Source organism: Carcharhinus amblyrhynchos, chromosome 6 (genome assembly GCF_965287045.1).
Source record: "Carcharhinus amblyrhynchos chromosome 6, sCarAmb.v2.hapA, whole genome shotgun sequence".
Lineage (NCBI taxonomy): Eukaryota > Metazoa > Chordata > Chondrichthyes > Carcharhiniformes > Carcharhinidae > Carcharhinus > Carcharhinus amblyrhynchos.
Window position 1 is genome coordinate 68,648,153 of NC_137329.1, and position 23,748 is coordinate 68,671,900.

General features: G+C 45.5%; 1 protein-coding gene across 2 annotated transcripts in view; it reads right to left on the bottom strand.

Moving 5' to 3' along the window:
• Positions 1 to 7,545: 7,545 nt before the first annotated feature.
• The window catches only part of LOC145343991 (aldo-keto reductase family 1 member D1-like), a 69,943-nt gene continuing 53,740 nt past the window's right edge, over positions 7,546 to 23,748 (bottom strand). The window contains exons 6-9 of one of the 2 annotated variants that reach the window (XM_080190599.1): positions 22,289 to 22,398; positions 15,894 to 16,059; positions 9,078 to 9,160; positions 7,546 to 7,741 (exon numbers count right to left, since the gene is read on the bottom strand). In XM_080190599.1, the coding sequence (XP_080046725.1) occupies positions 7,699 to 7,741; positions 9,078 to 9,160; positions 15,894 to 16,059; positions 22,289 to 22,398 (402 nt within the window). In that variant the 3' untranslated portion in view covers positions 7,546 to 7,698. The remainder of the gene's footprint in view (positions 7,742 to 9,077; positions 9,161 to 15,893; positions 16,060 to 22,288; positions 22,399 to 23,748) is intronic. The other variant, XM_080190600.1, reaches the window with a different exon arrangement.

Genomic DNA, 23,748 nt, shown 5'->3' on the forward strand with positions numbered 1-23,748 from the left:
CCCATAAATTCGATCCCATTCCTCCCACACCAATCTCTGAGCCACCCATTCACTTCCTTTATCCTGTCAACCCTACGCCCGTCTGCACTCGGTTCAGGCAGTAGCCCAGAGAAGACCACCTTGTCGGTTCTACTTTTTAATTCCATTCCCAGCTTCTCATACTCCCTCCCCAGATCCTCAGTCCGCACTTTGCCTACGTCGCTGGCACCCACATGTACCACCACAACTGGGTTCTCACCCTCCCACTCCAGATTCCTCTGCAGCCCAGCTGCGACATCCTGTACCCGAGCACCAGGCAGACAACACACCCTTCTGTGCACTTTGTCATTGTGACAAAGGACAGTGTCAATACCCTTCACCCCACTATCTCCAATCACTACTACGTTCCTTTTCCCCTTCTCTTTGCCTATGTCCTGCTGCATCACTGTACCGTGTGCAGTTTGCTCGCCAACCTCACCTGCCTCGTCCTCTTCCAGACTGGAAGCAAGAACCTCAAACCTGTTATGCAGATTAAGAGGCTGAGGCCTCCGCTCCTCACCCCCCTTCCTCCTCCCAGCAGCCCCCTTTTGTTCCTGACCCTTAGATTTAGACAGTCTAGGGGGGGTTGATGTCACTTGCACCCCATTGACAATGACACCCTCTCTCCCCCTGATGAGCCTCAGTGTCTGTAGCTCAGAGGCCAGCTCATCCACCTTGAGCTGGAGCTCCTCCAGCAACCTGCACTTACTGCAGACATGGCCACTGGGAAGGACCCTGGGGTCCACCAGTTCCCACATCATACAGGAACCGCACATCACATGCCCCTCCATTATTCAATATAATTTGTTGTGGGAAAAAATTTTTTCCTTGTTTTTTGCTGTAGTAGTTTTGAAAAAAAAATTTTTTTTTTCCCTTGTTCTTTCCACCTGGCCTTTTTACCTTCCAGCCCTTTTTGATATTAAGCCCTAATAGCTCACTCTGCTTCCCTCTCACTCCGCTGCCCGCTCCGACGCTGCCCGCTATCTACACCAGGCCTCCTTTTAAACTTGGCGCTGATTTAAAGCTGATGGGCCACAACTGCCTGATAATCACTCCCTCACAATTCTTAAAGCAGTAAATACAATAAGTAAATGCTTTAAACAGTTCTACAAAGAACAAAGTGCTTTAAACTTATTTTAAACAGGTTTTTAACAGGTAAAGTCTTAGCTTTCTCTCTGATGCTCCTTCCTCGTCTGCTCCAGCAAACAATGTAAGGCTTCACCGTGTGGACACTTGATAATTAAAGCTGATGGGCCACAACTGCCTGATAATCACTCCCTCACAATTCTTAAAGCAGTAAATACAATAAGTAAATGCTTTAAACAGTTCTACAAAGAACAAAGTGCTTTAAACTTATTTTAAACAGGTTTTTAACAGGTAAAGTCTTAGCTTTCTCTCTGATGCTCCTTCCTCGTCTGCTCCAGCAAACAATGTAAGGCTTCACCGTGTGGACACTTGATAATTAAAGCTGATGGGCCACAACTGCCTGATAATCACTCCCTCACAATTCTTAAAGCAGTAAATACAATAAGTAAATGCTTTAAACAGTTCTACAAAGAACAAAGTGCTTTAAACTTATTTTAAACAGGTTTTTAACAGGTAAAGTCTTAGCTTTCTCTCTGATGCTCCTTCCTCGTCTGCTCCAGCAAACAATGTAAGGCTTCACCGTGTGGACACTTGATAATTAAAGCTGATGGGCCACAACTGCCTGATAATCACTCCCTCACAATTCTTAAAGCAGTAAATACAATAAGTAAATGCTTTAAACAGTTCTACAAAGAACAAAGTGCTTTAAACTTATTTTAAACACTTGCTGCACAGATGACTTTTTTCCAGCACTGCTTTGTGGTTTGCGGGGCCAGTGTCCTGGCACTGACCTAGTCAGCGATTGCCTCCCAGGCCGCATTTCCTTCAGTCCACGGGTCTGCTTCCTCCTGGGGGGGGGAGGGGGGAAGAGGGTGTCCCGCCTCACCTCTGCTGTATCCAGGACGCCCTCAGTAAATCAGGGGGCTGGTCATGCGCACATTTTGTGTAGAAATGCCTGCCTGCCTGTCCATCCTTGCATTTTTAATGGAACTGCCTCTCATTAGGACAGAACAGCTGCAGTAAATTTGGCAGACCGTTCCAGCAAGTTACATACAGTTTACTTGTTAGCATTGAGGGGAAGGCAAGTAAGCACTTGCAGCTGTGCTGATGGGGAGAGATGGGTGGTGGATCAGTGCCTCAATGATTGGGGATAGGGGAGAGAGAGGGAGGTGTCACACAGCCATCAGGTTCCAGAGGAGATCGGGGCCTTGTGGAGGAGGGTCCAGGGTGGGGATGAGTGCAATTACTCTGACTGATGTCTGTAGAGTGGAGAGCGAAGGGTGGATGTCTCTGCCTGAGATCGATGAGGGGGAAGGGAGGCCTGCTGCCACTTTGCCTGATATCGAGGGGGAAGGGGGTCCGCTGCCACTGTGCCTGAGATCAGTGGGGGGAAGAGGGAGGGGCCTGGGTGGCGTGGATAAAGGGGTCACTAATATTGTGGGGGCCGGGGGAGGCATTATCTGGCCCAGAAGCGAAGTGGTAGGAGAGTGTTATTCTAACGTCTTTTTTCTGAGCCTGCACATTTGGAGGCGTCGATCAGAGCTGCAGTGTTTCGGGTGCATTAAGCCCACCCACAGGCATGTGCAAAGCAATTCGGAATCACTGATTTTTTTTTGCAGGCAGAACGCATTGGGTGCATCTGAGGACCATCTAAAAGTCGGATCTGAAACACTCCCAGATTCACATCCACCCAGCAGTTAGAATCAAAATGATAAAATAGGTCTCACAATGTCTGATTCAAATTTATTAGCTGAATTCAAAAAATTCAAAAGTCTGTTATCTTGGTAACACTGCTGCTTGGTCTTTCGATACAAATGTTTCAGTTTGGGGCTCCCTATGTGCTTGCATTTTTTTAAACTCTCTAAGCACAGAGAAAGCTCCATCTTTTAAAGGGACTATGCAATGCTTTCTCCCTCAGATTTTACAATTTTACAAACACCAATCTACACTTACTCTACCCAATTTCTCAACATATGTCATCAAAGCTTCCTTTAGTGTCACCGGGCTACATTTCTGTGCTACTGCGACTCCATTGCTGACTAACTAAAATGCAGAAGGGCTTCTCATGCCATGTAACATGAGGCATGGGCAGCATGTGACACAGTGGTTAGCATTGCTGTCTCACAGACCTGAGTTTGGTTCCTGTCTTGGGTCATTATCTGTGCAGAGACTGTATGTTCTCCCCGTATCTGCGGGGTTTCCTCTGGGTGCTGCTGTTTCCTCCCACAGTCCGAAAGATGTACAGTTGGGTGAATTGGCCATGCTAACTTCTCCCTCAGTGTACCCGAACAGGCGCTGGAGTGTGACAACTAGGGGATTTTCACAGTAACTTCTCATGACCAATAAATGTTGCAATTCTCATGTGACAGGAAACCCTGCTGCCATCATGCCATGTTTTGTTAATGAAATAAGGCCTTGAGTTTTTATGCTGTAGAGAGGACAAGCCGGCAATCATCTCCAAGGATACACACATTAGATGGGATTTTCCAACCCCCACCCCGGCAGGATCTTCCAATCCCGCTGAAGTCTACCCATTCTACTGTTTGGGGGGTGGGGATCCTGCCAAGGGGATGGGGACAGGGCTGGAAAATCCCATTCATTGTGTGTTAAGATTAGGGACATAAGAATAGTTGGTTAATGTGCGTCCACTGGGAGACTTTAATTTACCTGGTGTGGATTGGAAGGTGCCTAGGGCTGGGAGTCTGGACGGGGAAGAATTTGTAAAATGTGTATTGGAAGGGTCCTTGGAGCAGTGTGTAGCTAGCCCGACTAGAGAGGGGGCTATACTGGATCTAGTTCTGGGAAATGAGCCTTGTCAGGTGGTCAAGGTTTCAGTAGGGGAACATGTGGCAAATAGTGACCACAATTCTGTCTACTTCAGGATACTAATGGAAAAGGATGAGTGTTGTCTGGAAGGGAGGGTGCTAAATTGGGGGAAGGCTAGCTATAGCCAGATTAGGCAGGAACTGTTAGCCACTGATTGGGAGAGGTTGTTTGAGGCTAAGTCCACGTCTGGCATGTTGGGAGTCTTTTAAGGGACAACTGATAAGGTTGCAGGACAGACATGTGCCTGTTAAGAGGAAGGATGGGAAAGGTAGGATTAGAGAGCCGTGGATAACTAGGGATACTGAGGACTTGATCAGAAAAAAAAGGCGTATGTTAGGTCCAAGCAACTGGGAATGGAGAGAGCTTTGGAGGAATACAGAGAGAGTAGGAGAGAACTCAAATGAGGAATTAGAAGGGCAAAAAGGGGGCACGAAATGGTCTTGGCAGACAAGATTAAGAAAAATCCAAAGGCATTTTACTCATATGTTAGGAACAAAAGGGTGGTTAGAGAAAAAAATCGGTCCTCTTAGGGACAGAGGAGGGGAACTATGTTTAGAGCTCGAGGGAATGGAGGAGATCCTGAATGAATACTTTGCACCAGTGTTCACAAAAGAGAGGGACTTGTTGTCTGGAAGTGTCTTGGAGGGAATTGTGGACCTGCTGGAGAAAATATCCATTATGAGGGAGGAAGTGTTAGGGTTTTTAGGTAATATTAAAACTGATAAATCTCCGGGGCCTGATGGCATTTATCCTAGGCTGCTTAGGGAGACGAGAGATGAAATTGCTGGGCCTCTGTTGCAAATCTTTGCCTCTTCTTTGGACACAGGTGAGGACCCAGAGGACTGGAGGATAGTGAACATGGTACCGTTGTTTAAAAAGGGTAGTAGGGATAACCGGGTAATTATAGTCCAGTGAGCTTGACGTTGGTGGTAGAGAAGTTGTTGGAGAGGATTCTTTGAGATAGGATGTAGACGCATTTAGAACATGGCAATCTGATTAGTGACAGGCAACATGGATCTGTAAAGGGCAAGGCCGTGCCTTACGAATCTGGTAGAATCTTTTGAGGAGATGACAAAAACGGTTGATGAAGGACGAGCCGTGGATGTCATCTATATGGATTTTAGTAAGGCATTTGACAAAGTCCCTCATAGTAAGTTGGTGACAAAGGTTAAGGCTCATGGCATACAAGACAGGTGTCTAGATGGATTGAGAACTGGCTTGGTAACAGGAGACAGAGAGTAGTAGTGGAAGGGTCCTTTTCCAGCCGGAGGTCTGTAACTAGTGGTGTGCCGCAGGGCTCAGTACTGGGACCTTTGCTATTTGTAGTATACATAAATGACTTGGAAGAGGGAGTAGTTGGTGTGATCAGCAAGTTTGCAGATGACACAAAGATGGCTGGATTTGCTAATAGTGAGGAGCAGTGTCAGGCAATACAGCAGGATATAGATAGGCTGGTAAATTGGGCAGAGAAATGGCAGATGGAATTTAATCCAGATAAATGTGAGGTGATGCATTTCGGAAGAAATGATGTAGGGGGGGAGTTACTCAAGTCCTTGAAGGTGGCAGTACAGGCGGAGAAGGTGATGAAAAAGGCCTATGGTATGCTTGCCTTTATAGGGTGAGATATAGAGTATAAAAGCTGGTGTCTAATGTTGCAGTTGTATAAAACGTTGGTTTGGAGTACTGCATCCAATTCTGGTCGCCTTACTACTGGAAGGACGTGGAGACCCTGGAGAGAGTGCAGAGGAGGTTTACCAGGATGCTGCCTGGTATGGAGGGACTGAGCTATGAGGAGAGATTGAGCAAATTGGGGCTGTTCTCCTTAGAAAGGCGGAGAATGAGGGGAGATCTAATAGAGGTGTATAACATTATGAAGGGTATAGATAGTGTGAACAGAGGTAAGCTTTTTCCTAGGTTGGATACAAAAATTACGAGGGGCCATGGGCTTAGGGTGAGGGGGGCGAGGTATAATTCGGATGTTAGAGGGAGGTTTTTCACACAGAGGGTGGTGGGGGCCTGGAATGCACTGCCAAGCAGGGAGGCATGCACGCTAGAGTTGTTTAAGGCTTACTTAGATAGGCACATGAGCGGACTAGAGATGGCGGGATACAGGAAACTGTTCTAAATAAAGATCAAGAGCCTTGGGACGTCCCTGGGAATCAATTGATTCCTACAGACCTTCCAACATACTTCATGGCTCACTTGTCTTACTTCTGAGCTTCTGGGGATTCCGTAAATGTCTGTCTAAGTTGTGCATGTTTATTGATGTCTTTTACTTCACAGGTGATTTGGTCCACCTTGTTGTCCAACAAGGGGCATACACGCGGTGCGACGTGCGAGGGCTACTCTTGGATGTTGCTTCGAGAGTTGCCTAGTGCTTCACGTCGTTAGTGTATGCTTAAACTGGACCATCTGACAGGCAACATGACAGCTCAGTGATTATCAATGTTTGCTGTGCAGATACATGGATTTGGGCCAGTGTCTGCGGCAGTTTGCACATTCTCCCTGTGATTGCATGGGTTTTCTCCGGGTGCTCTGGTTTCATCCCACACCCCAAAAACGTGCTCTTAGGCTGATTGGTGTAACAAATTGTCCCTAAATTAGTCTTCCCTCAATCTTCCCCAATAGGCATAGACAAAGATCATAGGTAGAGGAGGGCACTCATAATGTTAAAATGGCAGCACGGGCTCGTTGGGCCAAAGGGCCTGTTTCCCGTGCTGTGTTGTTCTTTGTTCTAGACTCGTAATACTTGATTTTTTTGGACCTGAATATTAACCGTCTGTGATCTATGTGTAGATAAAAGAAAAATGTCCCAATCAGGGAATCAGGGTCTCCAATGAGTCATTATAGGGTTTTGCACTACAGCTAATCTGTGATTTGTGCCTCAGTACCATTAATGGCTGACTCAGTATGTCCAGTGCAACACAAATGAAACACTTCAGCCCCTATTTTAATAGTAGCTGCCTCCCCTCTGAGGTGCAATACTACTTATGTCATGACATCTTTGACAGTTAAAAATTGTTCTACTTGGTGATGCTCAACAGGATGGCAGTGTCACAGCGGTTAGCACTGCTGCCTCATAGTGCCAGGGACCCGGGTTCAATTCTTGTCTTGGGTCACTGCCTGTGTGGAGTTTGCACATTCTCCCCAAGTCCATGTCAGAGGGTTTCCTCTGGGTGCTCTGCTTTCCTCCCATGGTCCAATGTTGTGTGGGATGGGTTGAATGGCCATGCTAAATTGTCCGTTAGTGTCCCAGGATGTGTAGGTTAGAGAGATTAGCGAGGTAAATAAGTGGGATTATAGGATAGGACCTGGGTAGGATTGTTGTTGGTGCAGATTTGATGGGCCGTAGGAATCCTATAATGATTCTATCTATGGTGAGGACAGAGGAATAATGCTCAATTTCCTCATGCATTGCAGCTGAGAAGTGGCCAATGATCAGGAGCTAAACTAAACTCTTGGGTAGTGGAAACTAATCAGCAGTAATAAGTACAGACAAATAGTCTGTCCAATCAGAAAGTGCTTTTGAAATCGATTTCCTGAAGAGTTATTGCGTTCCCACTGTTAACTGTCAAACACTCTTAGTTCTGGATGTGATCAAGCTGGACAAATATGATAGACTTCCATTTTTATTTTCAATGATTTGTCTCCATTGAAAGTAATTGCATATTATCGTGAGTGTCAGCCTCAATTAACTTCCGTCAGGCTTCATTAAGGAATCCTTCAGGACTTCTCCATCCTTACAGCTCTCTGAGTAGACAGCCCAGTTCAGTATTCATCACTGAAAGGATATTCAGGGTGATCTTTCCACCTATAGCAATGGAACAGAGAGTGATGGGTTAAACTAAGGCAGCAATAGACAACCATGGTCAGACTGAGCTTCACCATTGGCACAGAATGTGCAACTGAGCCACAGTTCTGATTAACATAGAACATAGAACATTACAGCGCAGAACAGGCCCTTCGGCCCACGATGTTGCGCCGACCAGTTACAAAAACAATGACCCACTAGCCTATACCAATCCCTTTTCGTCCATAAACCTATCCAGAGATCTCTTAAACGCCCCCAAACTAGACGCATTTACAACCGCAGCAGGCAGGGCATTCCAATCCCTCACCACCCGCTGGGTAAAGAACCTACCCCTGACATCCGTCCTGTAGCTACCCCCCCTTAATTTAAAGCCATGCCCCCTCGTGCTAGCTTTCTCCATCCGAGGAAAAAGGCTATCACTATCCACCCTATCTAAACCTCTAATCATCTTATATGTTTCAATAAGATCCCCTCTTAGCCGCCTTCTTTCCAACGAAAACAACCCTAAATCCCTCAGTCTCTCCTCATAGGACCTCCCCACCATACCAGGCAACATCCTAGTAAACCTCCTCTGCACCCTCTCCAACGCCTCCACATCCTTCTTGTAATGCGGGGACCAGAACTGCACACAGTACTCCAAGTGCGGCCGCACTAGAGTAGTGTACAGTTGCAACATTACACTGCGACTCCTAAATTCAATCCCCCTACCAATAAACGCCAAGACACCGTACGCCTTCTTAACAACCTTATCTACTTGATTCCCAACTTTCAGGGATCTATGTACACACACACCTAGATCCCTCTGTTCATCCACACTACTCAAAGTCCTCCCGTTAGCCCTATACTCGACACATCTGTTGCTCCTACCAAAGTGAATTACCTCACACTTCTCCGCATTAAATTCCATCCGCCACCTCTCGGCCCAGCTCTGCAACCTATCTAAGTCTCCCTGCAGACTATGACACCCTTCCTCACAATCTACCACACCTCCAATTTTGGTGTCATCAGATTGGATGAATTCGTCAGTCCTAGCTGAATGGCAATAAAGATGGGCCAGTTGGCCTCAGTGACAATGGAGGAGGTAGAGGTAACATCATCCTACTGCTGATGGTTATCCAGTGAGTGCGCATGGAAAGTGTTGTTGGAGGGTGAATTTAGGACTGGGCTCAGATGAAATCAACCTATATTGATCAGAATCACAGCAAATGGAGCGTCTCTTTGCCGATACATCAGGATTGCGTGGGGTTGAATGGTAAGAGTGATTTTTAAACAGTTGAGGCTGTATTCAGTGTGAAGATAACATTCTGGACAATGGTTTCACAGGTGAGAAACTTACATCAGAAGTTCCACATATCGTTCATTCCTGTTGAGAGCAAGGATCAGTTTCATTTCTTCATTTGTCAAAGAAAAGTCAAAAATCTAAGAAATAAGAGAAATGAAAATTGAGGCAGTGAGGAGGACAAGAAATAAATCCAGATTTATATTGGTTAATAGTTTCTGAATGTGCTGCAACTTCTCACATTGTCCTTAACCTTGAGTTTTCAACCTGACCTGATGGCGGATCACATTCCTTATGCAACTCAGACTGAGAGCCAATGTGGTCAAGGTGTTTAAGATAAAAAAGTGGGGGATGGGGGGGATGATTGAAGCATCAACAGAATGAAAAAGTCAGGAATTTGGAGCAAGTCGGAGTGCGGATGTGCTGCTTTCTTCCCCTTCAATATTTATAGTGGAAGTTTGAAGCAGGAACAATTTTTTCAGTCTACTTAATTCAAGCTAGAGTGTAGAAAAGAAAATAGAACTCACAGTAAACTAAAAACAAGGATATAAAAAGATCTTGATGATAATATGGTTGAATCACACATCACAGAATTGTTACAGTGCAGAAAGAGGCCATTTGGCCCATTGCATCTGCACCAAGTTTCCAACTGAATATCATGACTTAGTGCCAATTTTCTTTTTCCCCTGCATACTGTCTTGATCCAACTAATCAGCAAATATTCTCTTGAATTCCTCGATTGAATCTGCCCCACTACAATTCCAGACAGTGCATTCCATGTCTGGACTGCAATGTCTGGGAGTTTATGGATAGTGAAATGATCTACAGTGACATTTCCATCTTGAATCTTTCTGACACAGAGTCACTGAGCTGTAGGGTGAGTCGGAGATACTTCAACCCAACAATAGAGAGGGAGCATTATCCGGACAATGTCCTCCACAACTTGCAGGGAAGTCTGGCTTCAGAGCATATGACTATGACAAAATATATTATAGACTTCTATCACGTTGCCCCTCAACTTCCATCGTTCCAGTGAGAACAAACCAAGTTTCCCCAACCTCTCCTCATAGCTAATGCTCCCTGTAACAGACAACATCCTGGTAAATCTTTTCTGTACCCTCTCCAAAGCTTCCACATCTTTCTGGTAGTGTGGCGACCAGAATTGAACACTATATTCCAAGTGCAGTCTAACTAAGGTTCTATAAAGATGCAACATGACTTGCCAATTTTTCAACTCAGTACCCTGGCCGATGAAGGCAAGCATGCCGTATGCCTTCTTCACTACCTTCTTCACTTGCATTGCCAATTTCAGTGACCTGTGTACCTGTACACCCAGATCTCTTTGCCTATCAACACTCCTTAAGGGTTCTGCCATTTACTGTATATTTCCTATCTGTATTAGACCTTTCAAAATGCATTACCTCACATTTGTCCAGATTAAACTCCACCTGCCATCTCTGTGCCCAAGTCTCCAACCGATCTATATCCTGCTGTATCCCCTGATGGTTCTCATCACTCTCTGCAACTCCACCAACCTTTGTGTCATCCGCAAACTCACTAATCAAACCACTTACATTTTCCTCCAAATTATTTATATATATTACAAACAACAAAGGTTCCAGCACTGATCCCTGACGAATGCCACTTGTCACAGCCCTCCATTCAGAAACACACCCTTCCACTGCTACCTTTTGTCTTCTTTAACCAAGCCAGTTTTGTATCCACTTTGCCAGCTCACCTCTGATCCCATGCGACTTCACCTTCTGCACCAGTCTGCCATGAGGGACTTTGTCAAAGGCCTTACTGAAGTCCATGTAGACAACATCCACTAATCTTCGTCACTTCCTCGAAAAACTCGATCAAATTAGTGAGAGACGACCTCCCCTTTACAAAATCATGTTGCCTCTTACCAATACATCCACTTATTTCCAAGTGGGAACAAATTCTGTCTCGAAGAATCCTCTTCAATAATTTCCCTACCACTGATGTAAGGCTCACCGGCCTGTAATTACGTAGATTATTCTCGCTACACTTCTATCCGACTATCTGAAGGGAAGCTAGGATTTAAATTATAACACCTACGAGCAGGAAGCTGTTGAAAATGGAGAGGGATGAGGGGAAGTGTAATGTGGTAGAGAGTCCCTCATGGTATGTTGCCTGCCTGATGGCAGAGTGAATGACATCTTGAAGCAGCCAGAAATATAATGGTTGAGTGGGAGGTGGGAGGGGGGTGGCACAATCCAGTCATTGTGATCTGTGTTGGGACAGAGAAACTTAGAAACTAGGAGTAGGCTGTTCAGCCCTTTGAGCCTGCTTCACCATTTCACTTGATTGTGACTGATTCGCTATCTCAATAACATATTCCTGCACTCCCCTTAACAGCTCTAAACTCCAGAAATATCTATCTTTCCTTCTTGTTAGAGGGGTTTAGAATAACCTGGAAGTAAAAAGACAAATAGATTAAGATAAACTAATTCACAGTGAATATAGTATAAAAAAAGTACAAAGTACCTGGCGTTACAGAAGTTCAGATGGCATCGAAACATATATAACCACTGTCAGAGAATTTAAACATTTAGTTTTATATTCTGTATTAAAGGCATACACCTTGGCTAATGACATGCTAGGGCATGATGAGATGCAGCTAAGCAAGAAGAACCACACTCCTTGAAAACAATAGAGCTTCTGAGTGAAGCAAAAAGAACTCCCTTATCAGTGTGCACTTTAGAAAGTACGAGCTTCCCACACGGAATGAATAGAGTAATACAATTTTCCTAATAAGGGGTTGCTAAGTAGACAGTGGGAAAAGAACATTTGAACTCTATGGACCTACATATTTTAGGCTGCTAGGAGAGGGTGGGCAAAAACCTTCGGACTCTACGGATCTATGTATTCTCATGCTGCTAGAGGGTAGAATGTTATTGGTCAAGGTAAATGATTCATACTAAAATGATTGGTTCACGTCCGGTTAGGGTGAGCAGAGAATGCAGGCAAATAATCTTTGGAAGATATATAATTGTAGTACTGATAACAAAGCAATTTAGAATAATTTGGGCTGCACCAAATCATTCTTCTACATGTGTGAACCAAGCCTGGGCAATAAAGTACATCTTCAATCAGAATTACTACTTCCATGAGTTCTTTGTATTTGCAGTGCTGTTATTAGTAAAGAAATCTCTCACATGAAAGCCAGCATAATACATAGTTCTATGGAAAGCTCCTACACTTCTTAACCATATTCAGTGACTTAGCTTCCACAGCTTCTGTGGTAGAGAGTTCCAAAAGTTTGCCATCTTCTGAATGAAGAAGTTTTTCCTCACCTCTGTCCTAAATGGCCTAAGCTGTATCTTGAGAGGGACCCCTTGTTCTAGACCTTAACGGTCAGAGGAAACAGCATTCCTGCATTCAGTCAGCCCAGTCCTGTTGGAATTTTATACATTTTCCATTGAAGAATCCCAAAGAATCCTTTCAGTTCAGAAGGATCCCATTCAGCCCATGTAGTTAGTACCAACTCTCTATTAGAGTATCTTGCCCAGGGCCTCTCCCTGGGCAAGGTCTTCCTACCTGTATAGTCTGTTGCCCACACCCCAGCCCACAATGATCCTCATGGCGAGCGGGATGAGAAAATCCTGCCCCTGGTCTCCAGATGTTCAGATCGGAAGAGAAACTAAATAAATTAGGGCTCAATTTCATAGAATCATCGAATCTCTACAGTACAGCAGGAGGCCATTCAGCCCATTGAGGCTGTACTAACCACAATCCCACCCGGACTCTATTCCCGTAACCCCACGCATTTACTCTACTAATCCCCCTGGTACTAAGGTCAAATTAGCATTGTCAATCAACCTAACCCACACACCTTTGGATTTGATCAATGTTTTCAAGCTACAATGGGAGACAGTTACGTTGGATAGGAAGAACTATTTTTATTAACTTGAGAGTTCAAGTTGAGAGTCAATGAACATCAGAACAGCATGCATGAACTTTGGAAACACTATTCACGCATCGGATGGAAGAGGTTTGGAACTCTCTTCAGTAAATGGTAATAGATGTTCAGTCATTTGTTAAAATTGATTTTGATAATGTGAATTTAACAGAATAATAGGAATGTGGGACAAATGTAGGAAGTTAAGTTGCAAATTTGTTATGGTCCCATTGAATAACAGGCTTGAATCCGTATAGTACAGAAGGAGGCCCATTGAGTCTGCACCAACTCTCCGAAAGAGAATCCTACCCAAGCCCACCCTCCCCATCTCCATAACCCCATGCATTTACCACAGCTAATCCACCTAACCTAACCTTTGGATACTAAGGGACAATTTAGCATGGCTAATCCATCTAACCTGCATCTCTTTGTATACATGGATTTTAGTAAGGCATTTGATAAGGTTCCCCATGGTATGCTCATGATGAAGATAAGGAGGTGTGGGATAGAAAGAAATTTGGCCAATTGGATAAGTAACTGGCTGTATCATAGAAGACAGAGGGTGGTGGTGGAGGGAAAATTTTTAGACTGGAGGCCAGTTACCAGTGGTGTACCACAGGGGTCAGTGCTGAGCCCTCTGCTTTTTGTGACTTTTATTAATGACTTGGAAGAAGGGGCTGAAGGGTGGGTTAGTAAATTTGCTAACAACACCAAGACTGGTGGAGTAGTGGATGAGGTGGAGGGCTCTTGCAGGCTGCAAAGAGACATTGATAGGATGCAGAGCTGGGCCAAAAAGTGGCAGATGGATTTTAACCCTGATAAGTGTGAGGTGATTTATTTTGGTAGGACAAACTTGAATGCAGATTACAGGGTCAACGGCAAGGTTCTAATGAATGTGAAGGAACAGAGAGATCTTGGTGTTCACATCCACAGATCTCTGAAGGTTGCCACTCAAGTGGATAGAGCCGTGAAGAAGGCTTATAGTGTGTTAGCATTTATTAACGGGGGGTTTGAGCGTAAGAGCTGTGAGGTTATGCTGCAACTATACTAGATGTTGGTGAGACCACATTTGGAATATTCTGTTCAGTTCACTATCCTTCACTATAAGGAGGATGTAGAAGCATTGGAGAGAGTGCAGAGGAGATTTAACAGGATGCTGCCTGGTTTGGATGGTAGGTCTTATGAAGAAAAATTGAGGGAGCTGGGGCTTTTCCCTTTGGAGCGGAGGAGGATGAGAGGTGACTTCATAGAGGTTTATAAGGTGATGAGAGGGATTGATAGAGTGGACGTACAGAGACTATTTCCTTGGATAGTTTTAGCTATTACTAGGGGGCATAACCATAAGGTTCATGGTGGGAGATATAGGAGGGATGTCCGAGGGATTCTTTACTCAGATTGGTTGGGGTGTGGAATAGAGTGCCTGCTGTGATAATGGAGTCAGATACTTTAGGAACTTTCAAACCATTATTGGATAGGCACATGGAGCACTCCAGAATTACAGGGAGGGGAAAGCTTGACCTTGGGATTGGACATAGCTCGGCACAACATTGAGGGCTTGTACTGTGCTGTAATGTTCTATGTTTCTATGTTCTTTAGAGCGTGGGAGGAAACTGGTGCACCGGAGGAAACCCACATACACACAGGGAGAACATGCAAACTCCGCAAAGACAGTCACCCACGGCCAGAATTGAATCCCGGTCCCTGGTGCTGTGAGGCAGCAAATGCAAACCACTGTTCCACCATGTTCTCTAGAAAGGCTCTAGGATGGATATAGAACAGATTCTTTATAGACAAGATTCCAAAACTAGGGGCCATAAAAATGAGATAGTTACTAATAATGCTTTGGTTGTGAAGAACTTGGTAATTGCTGAAAAAAGACACACACTATCAAAACTTTTCATTTTGCACTCATCAGGACAATCTGTAAGAATAACAAATTGTAAAGGGAACAACATTTTTTACAGTTTGAGAAGTGAGTGCTATTGATTGGCAAGTTGACTCTGATTGGTCAACATGTTGTCATGGAGAATACACCAGTTAACTAATAATTGACAGTTGCTAACCAAACTTGTTCAAATTAAAACCCGAGAAGTTGAATTTGATTGATCAAGGCATTTCCCTTGGAAATGAAGCAGGGAATGGTTGTCATCTATTTTGTTCAGTTTAAAAAAAACTCAATGTGTGTATATGCTTCACAATAATGTGTCATTTTTCAGCAAGATTGACTAATAATAATGTTTGATATTAAACAATTCAGGAAAGTCTCAGCAATTTGGTTATCAACACAGAAATAAGAAATAGTTGAGGTGATTTGTACAGATGCATTTAAGAGAAGCTTTAGACCAGTAGATGAGAACATAAACATAAGAACATAAGAAATAGGAGCAGGAGTAGGCCATCTAGCCCTTCGAGCCTGCCCCGCCATTCAGTAAGATCATGGCTGATCTGTCATGGCTCAGTTCCACATTCCCGCCCTCTCCCCATAACCCTTAATCCCCTCGCTTATCAAAAACCCATCAACCTGCATCTTAAAAATATTTAGCGAGGCAGCCTCCACCACTTCAACGGGCAGAGAATTCCAGAGATTCACCACCCTTTGAGTGAAGAAGTTCCTCCTCAACTCCGTTCTAAACCACCCCCCCTTTATCTTGAGGCTGTGTCCCCTAGTCCTACTGTCCTTTCTGAGCGGGAAGAATCTCTCCACCTCTATCCTATCCATCCCATTCATCATCTTACACGTCTCAATGAGATCTCCCCTCATTCTTCTGAAAAGAAAGGGGTAAAGATACTCTGAATGGGTGAGATGAAGGTGCCTGGAAGGAGGCTCACCTGGAGATGAAAACAGTATGGATCTGTCAAACATCAACTTGTACTGTAGTTACATCGCAATGTAAAACCCAATTAAATAAAATTTGAGTTCAGTGTAAAAGAACGAAGCAAAATCATACCTCAAAGTTCTCTTTAATGCGGTCCTGGTTAAAGCTTTTTGGAATGATGACTATGTTCCTCTGAACTTGGAAACGCAGAGCAACCTGGGCAGTTGTCTTCTTGTACTTCGCTGCCACTGAGCTTAAGAGCGGGTCATCCAACAAATTGGGGATCTTGATATTCACCCTGTGGGCACACAGACAAACACTGTGTTGGTGGCCAAAAGTAATCCTCATCCAATTTCCTGATATCTAGAAGAGTGTCACTTTTCCTGTGTGCAGATCCCTAGCTGCCCTTCTGCTATCTCAGCCCACTATCATTGTCCAGCCTATAAGCCTGAATAGTGAATGTGGTTAGTCAATGCAGAACAAAGTAAGAATTCCGTTTCTCTGTGTGTGTACAGTGTGTGCACACTGTGTGTGCAGTGACATTGATGTACTCATGCTGTTGTGTTTGGAGCTCCAACAAAAATATGATTGTGTGACCAACAGAAAGACATTGATGGGCAGGACTTTCCAGCCTGCCCAGCAGCGAGTTTTCCACTGGCTGGTGGCAGGACCTTCCAATGCCATCAAAGTTTACAGGTTTTGATGAGGTCTCCATCCTTCACTGCCAGGGAATTCGCCACAGGGGGAAATCACCATTGGCGGCACTGGCAGATCCCACCAGCCGGAAGGCCCAGAAAATTTTGTTCTAATCTGTGATTCTGATATTGTTAACAGTTCAAGGATATTAATGATTTACAAATAGTTCAGTATTTTTGAAATGTGTTGATGTCACTGTTGTGATGTAGGAAATAAACAATTTGTACACAGTAAGATCCCACAAACACAATGAGATAAATGAACAGGTAACTGTTTTTCATTCTTTCTCAGGATATGAGTGTCGCTGGCTGGGCCAGCATTGCTTACCCATTATCCTTAATTATCCCTGAGAAGGTTGTGAGGAGCTGTCTCTTTGTTGTTGGGAGAAGTCCCATTTTTGTCTTCATGTTCGTGCTCTGGGATCTTACTTACTTGAGAGGGAAGCGAGGGCCTCAGTTTAACATCTCATCTGAAATGCGATATCTCTGAGAGTGAAGTACTAAGGGAGTGCTGCACTGGACCACCAACCTAGATGACATATTAAAGTTTCAGGAGTAGGACTTGTACCCACAACATTGTGTCACAGAGGACACTGTGCTATCCATTGAGAACTAGCTAACAACTGATAACATGAAGATGGGTGAACTGTACTATTATAAATTCAACTCGGTGCTCCTGCTTACTGAAAGAGAATCATTTGTCAACTTTATGTTCCCAGCTTACATCTCCTGTTTACTGTTGGAAGTGCACATGTATGGTTGACCAGGTTTGTGAAGGTAAAGTGCTGTTATTGAGTGAGGGAAATTGTCCAGGGCCGAAGCAGCTTCCCCTGTAATGCTGCTGAGTACAGAAGAGTGACCAACTTCTGATTGGCCAGTAGCTCTCAATGGGTTGAACGTGAACTTCCAGGATCCGGGATCCCATGGAAATGTTCCACCACTAGCCTGATAAGTGCCGGAGTGATATAAAACCGCCAGGGCTTTTCTGAAAAGAGGATGTCTCTTAAATGGCTCTTCAGCTGATAGCTGAGACCCCCATCAGCCTTCATAAGATTCCACCCATAGGGTGGAAATTTCCTAAAATTTGTCAGTATCAGGTTCAGGCTGAAAACCAGCATGTTTCTCTCCAGCTGCACTGCCGAGTTTTCACTCCAATCAGTGTGCAGAGAATTGGGGATTTGTTTTATTCTGGTGGGACAAGGCCTGATAGAGCTGGCAAAGCTGGCTCCAAAGAGATTGGGGTGCCATCTTTAAGGGGTGCTCCAATCAGCATTAGAAATTAGCCTGCTGGCACTGTGCCAGGGTTCATTGCCAGGGCATGTCCCTCCCCATCTGGGGCTATATTTATCTGTGCGCCCTTTGGTGTGGTTATTATGACTGGTTTTCACTTTTGAAAACCAGTAGTGGTTTGTGCAGTATGACATCACACAAGTGGGGGAGAGGAAGGGCAGAAGAAGCAGCATCAATACCGCTGATAATATTTAAATATATTATAATATATCCTATTCAGTCTTGCATCCTTCTGAGTGAGACTCTGGCGAGGGGCTGGTTGGGAAGATTGTGTTCAGAAATCTCACCAGTGCAATCTCAATTTTGGCCAGTTGCAAGATTTAGCAGCCATTGTGGGATTTGCACCTAGCTAGCCAGGCTGCTGAAGTCATGGCCAAAGTGGGGGGGAGGCATGACGGCACAGTGGTTAGCATTGCTGCCTCAATACCAGGGACCTGGTTCGGTTCCCGGCTTGGGTCAACATCTTGCGGAGTTTGCACATTCACCCTGTGTCTACGTGGATTTCCCCTGGGTGCTCCAGTTTCCTCCCACAGTCTGAAAGATGTGCTGGTTAGATACATTGACCTGAACAGGTGCCAGAGTGTGGTGATGTAATAACTCCAAGGAGGTGAAAGTCCCGCCACCAAGTTACTTTATTTACACCATACATCTGTACACAGCCAGCTCTCCAGTTGTTCCCCGCTGAATGCAGGCTGGGAATCTGACACACCAGCTTTAAATAGGGAGCACAAGGCACCCTGATTTAATGATCAATTAAGACTCATCAGGTAGCTCTTCTGAATACGAAACAAATAAACTAACTTAAATTAACTTAGGGACAAATTAAAAAGGGCAGCTCCTTAAAAGGAGGAGAAACAGCCTGACCAGAAAACAAAGTCGAAAAGAAACTTAAAACATTAATCGCATTTTGATTTATCAGGGTTTATAATGCACGCCAGCCCCTGTGGTGCCCAGTGGGTGCAGAAGGCATCAACTGTGCCCGTGGATACCGCATGGTCCCTCTCCAGGAACACCTGGCCATGAATATAGCTGGGGTTAAGGGCAGTAGGATGGAAGACCCCGATCGCCTGCTGCCTGGACCTATTAATGGCTTGCCTCGCTAGGCCCAGGAGCAGGTTCACAAGGAGGTCATCCTCCCAACCTGCCTCTCTCCTCACCAGGTGCCTGTACATCAGGAGCGTGGAATTGAAGTGCAAACAAAACATCAATAAAAGGTTTTTCAAGTAAACAAAAAGGGAGTACGACCTAAGACACAAAACAACGACATGGTTCATGAACTCCACAAGGCCACAGAAGGGGCAAGCTTGGGAGCCCGTAAACCTAAAGAACCTACGGTTGTACGGCCCTGCTGCGTTCATCATCTTCCACCCCAGGTTCCCAAGATAATTGGGGGAGATCCCTCCGTGGAGGGACCTCCACTGCCCGGCAGCAACAAGGCCCGCCAAGATGAATTTGGGCAACAGGTGACTACGAGGTAGTGGAAGGTGTGCAGCAGCAGCCCGTACAGGAAACACCCCCCGTGTGGTGGAAAAAGGCATGGAGGACATTTCCACAAGGTGGCACATGTTGTGGGGCACCTGACCAAGGGTGGGGGGTCTAGGCTTGGGGCCAATGTGGAATTCCGTCCAAGCAGGGGAATGTTCAGGTGGGATCCCACCACACGCCTGCGCCTCCTTCAGACTGCGTGCACACTCGGGGCCGAACACAACCGTCCAAAGGTCTTGGATGACTTTGGCTATGTGCTAGATGGCCACTCCCATGCGTTTAGCCAGTACATGGGGGCTCATCCAGCCCGCTCGTCTGCCATCCAGCACATCCCCGATCCTGGTCACCCTGGCATTCAAAGTTCTCCCCTCCGCCAGCCATCTGAAGTTATACAGCTGGAGGAGCAGATTCCTGAGCAGAGGCTCTTGTACGAGAGCGGCTACTCCTGACGGAGGAGAGTTGTGTCGCGGGCCAACTGCGTTCCAGACCGTGAGGAGGTCCTGGTAGAAGACGGGCAATGCCTGCAAGGACGTTGGAATATTCCCCAGATTGAAATGCAGGAGCTGCACGTTGTAATTCAGGCCGTGCAACTGGCAGAAGAAATACATCGCCAGGACACACCAAGGTGGAGGAGGCTCGACATAGAGGTATCTCTGCAGGGTACAGAGATACATGAGACCTTGACCGCTCTCCTCAAGCAGGAGATACAGAATCTCGGCAGAAACCCAATGCAGTCACAGAAGAACTGCACGAGGGTTTTCTGGATATTGGTGACAAAGCTAGGGGGAGGGGTCAAAATGACCAGCTGTTACCACAGCATGGAGGTGAGCAACTGGTTTATGACGAGAACTTGCGCCTGTAGGACAGCATTCAGAGCATTCATGTCCAGCGACTCAGGCAGGCGGAGACTTTGGCCTCCAGCTCCTGCCAGTTCACCAGCCAGGATTCCTTGACTGGGCAGAGACAGACCCCCAAGTAAGAGCTTGGTCCTGTTCCAGATGAAAGGATGAGCTCCTTCGGAAAATGGTCCGTCTCCCAAGGATCCAACCAGGCCCTGTTGACCCGACAGAGTACGCAGCCTGGCATTCTCACATCCTCCGCAGGTCAGCCAGGTCCGTGAACATGAATATTTATGGTGTGGAATGTAGTGCTAATCAAGCTTGGTGTCAAGTTTCTTGAGTATTAGAGAAGCTGCACTCATCTAGGCAAGTGGACAATATTCCCTCACACTCCTGCCTTGTGCCTTGGAGATGGTGGAAAGGCTTTGGGGAATTAGGAGATGAGTTACTCTCCACAGAATTCCTTGCCTTTGACTTGCTCTGGTAGCCACAGTATTTAACTGGCTAGTCCAGTTCAGTTTCTGGATAACCCTCAGGATGTTGATAGTGGGGATTCAGCCATTGGTAATGTCATAGAATGTCAAGGGGGGAAGGTTAAATTCTTATTGTTGGAGATGGCATTTATTGGCATTTGTGTTGTGTGATTTTACTTGCCACTTGTCAGCTCAAGCCTGGATATTGTCTAAGCCTTGCTGCATTTGGACATGGACTGCATAATTACCTGGGGAGTTGTGAATAGTGTTAAACATTGTGCAGTATCAGTGTACCTCCCCACCTCTGACCTAGTGATGGAAGGGAGGTCACTGATGAAGCAACTGAAGATGATTGGGTCTAGAACATCTCCCTGAGGAACTCCTGCATTGATGTCCTAAGATGACATGATTGACCTTTAATTACTACAACCATCTTCCTTTGGGCCAGCCATGACTCCAGCCAGGAGAGAGTTTTGCTTGATTCCCACCAACTCCAGTTTTTTCTAGGGCTTGTTGATGTTGCTCTCAATCAGATGCTGCCTTGATGTCAAGAGCAGTCACTCTGACCTCACCTTTTGAATTCAGCTCTGAATGAAAGCTATCACGAGCTGGGTGGCCCTCACGAAGTCAAACTGAATGTTGGTGAGCAGGTTATTGGTGAGTAAGTGTCATTTGATAGCACTGCCGACATTCCATCACTTACTGATGATCAAGAGTAAGCTGATGGGGTGGTAATCAATCAGATGGATTTTCCCTGCCTTTTGTGTATAGAACTTTTTGGGCAATTTTCCACCTTGTTGGGTAGATATCAGTGTTTGGGCTGTATTGGAACAGCTTGGCTAGGGTCTAATTCTGGAACACAAGACTTCAATCTAATTTCCAGAATGTTGTCAGAGTCCAGACCTTTGCAGCTATTGCTGTTGGTCTTGGACTCTAGCCTGCAGAGTAATGGGGGACAATTTTCAGCCTATTTTGCCAAGATATTGATTCCAATCACTACTGCACGTAATCCACAATGACTGATCAGCACTTACTGATAGGGGTGTTGCCAGGGGAACCCTGGTTGGATTTTACCTCCTCTGCATTTAATAAGTTACTATTAGGACTCCCATCCCCTTGAGAGCCCCATCTCCAAGAGTTACCAGCCAATTGGAAGGCTGGTTACCATTCCATCCCAGCAGTGCCACTGGAATTGGTCACTCCTAGGACTGCACTTGCCTCAAAGATGCAGAATGGCTGCTTCCTGGGACCATGATAAATGAGGCAGGGTCGCCACAGCTAGTTAAACAGGCCTCAGTAAAGGGTGGAGGGTTGATTGTTGATGTTAAGGAATGTTGGGAGAGAGGGGATTGTTCCCATAGTTGCCATTGCTGGCACCAAGACCTTCTGTGGGCTACAGAGTGATCAGAGGAACACCCCGCCTCAAACCCCACAATTCCCCTCATGGAGCCAATAGGCAGGCCAATGGGGGTTTCCCCAGTTGGTGCAGGGCCTACCCATTTCTGGTAAAATGTCATCAGCTCCTACTTTGGTCATTTAAGTGGCAAAATTGACCGCTGCACAGGATGACCTTCCTGCCACTGGCAATTTGCCATGGCAGTGAGAAGGCAATAGGCATACCACTTCCTGTCTTCCCTATCAACATTCCTGCCCGCCCAAAACAACACACTTCCCAGCCCTCTCCACCATCTCACCTCACACACAGTGAATGCAGCTGTCAGAGCGATGACAAAGGGGCTTCTTACCACATGGGGTCCCGACAGGTTCCCAGAGGACTGTAGCCCACAATGACAATTCCATGGGAGTCACAAAATTCCTTTAACTTGGACTGAGTGAAGTATGGGTGACATTCAACCTGAGCAAAAAAAGACCAAAGATAAACGACCAGTCGCCATAGATATTAGCCTTACATCCTCCTGTGTAAATTCTAGTATACAGGATTTATCAGTCTGGCTTCATGTAGATAGTAATCTCACTCAAGAGCTATCAGGGTTTGAATTCAAGCTCTGTCACAGACTAATCAGAATTCAGGGCAAAGGAACATGGGATTAGCTGGGGATGGAGAGTCTGGAAATCAGGAGCAATAGGATGGGGTGATGATTTGTATGGACAGAGGGGTGAAGACTGAATCTTTGCAAGATGTGATGCCAGCTGGTTTTAAAGGGAAGGGGTCAGAATCCTAAGAGAGAAAAACATTAACCATACAACAGCTAACATAGAGACCAGGATGGGAAACTGGGCAGACAACAGTTTGGTGATAATAGGGTCAAGGGTGAAAGAGATGGATCTCTTAGGCACAGTGAGCTTGGGAAGAGCAATGGGGGAGGTAAATGAGAGAAAAGCTGTGAGGATAGTTCTTGGACAGAGGTAAATCTTGGAGGATTCACTAAAATGTTGCCTTGGCATTTTAGCAATGAACAGAGGTTGATTAGGCTGGGGTTTTCCTTAGAGCAGGGAAAGCTGAGGGCAGGGGGACCAGATTGAGGTATACAAAATTATGATGGATATAGATACAGTCAGTAGAAAGAAACTGTTAATAACCAGGGGCACATAATTAAAGTAAAGGGCAAGAGATTTAGAAGTGATTTGAAGGTAAACATTTTCACCCAGAGGGTGGTGGGAATCTGGAACTCACTGCCGAAAGGGTGTTAAATGCCAGAACCCCCTACAACATTTAAGAAGCATTGTGATAAGCACTTGAAATGCTATAGCATATGAGGCTACAGACCAAGGGCTGGAAAATGGGGTTAGAATAGATAAGTGCTTGATGGCTGGCACAGACAAGATGGGTTGAAGGTCCTCTTGCTGTTTTGTAAAACTGTCTGATACTTAGGGCTGGATTTTCTGGCTGCATTGCCCCAAACCGGAAAATCTTGCCCAAGGTCAGCGGACCTATGTATGGTACTGTCCCATCTGCTACGATTTCCATGGCAGGCAGGATGGGAACATTCTCCCCAGTGACTCTAAGATTTGGCCTAATGGACTAAGGGACAAGAAAAAATCAGGGAAAGTTGATGGGATAGTCTTGAGCTTAGTGACAAAGAATGGTGAAGTCCTCACACTTGTTGAGGGTGAAGGAGTTTAAGAGGCTGATTGATGGTGGAGAGTAAAAGCTGGGATTTATCCTAGAAGAGCAAGCAGTTTTGACAGGCTTAAGGAGGATCTGCTGTCTGCCATTTCCATTTCAGTCCATGTCCCTCGTATT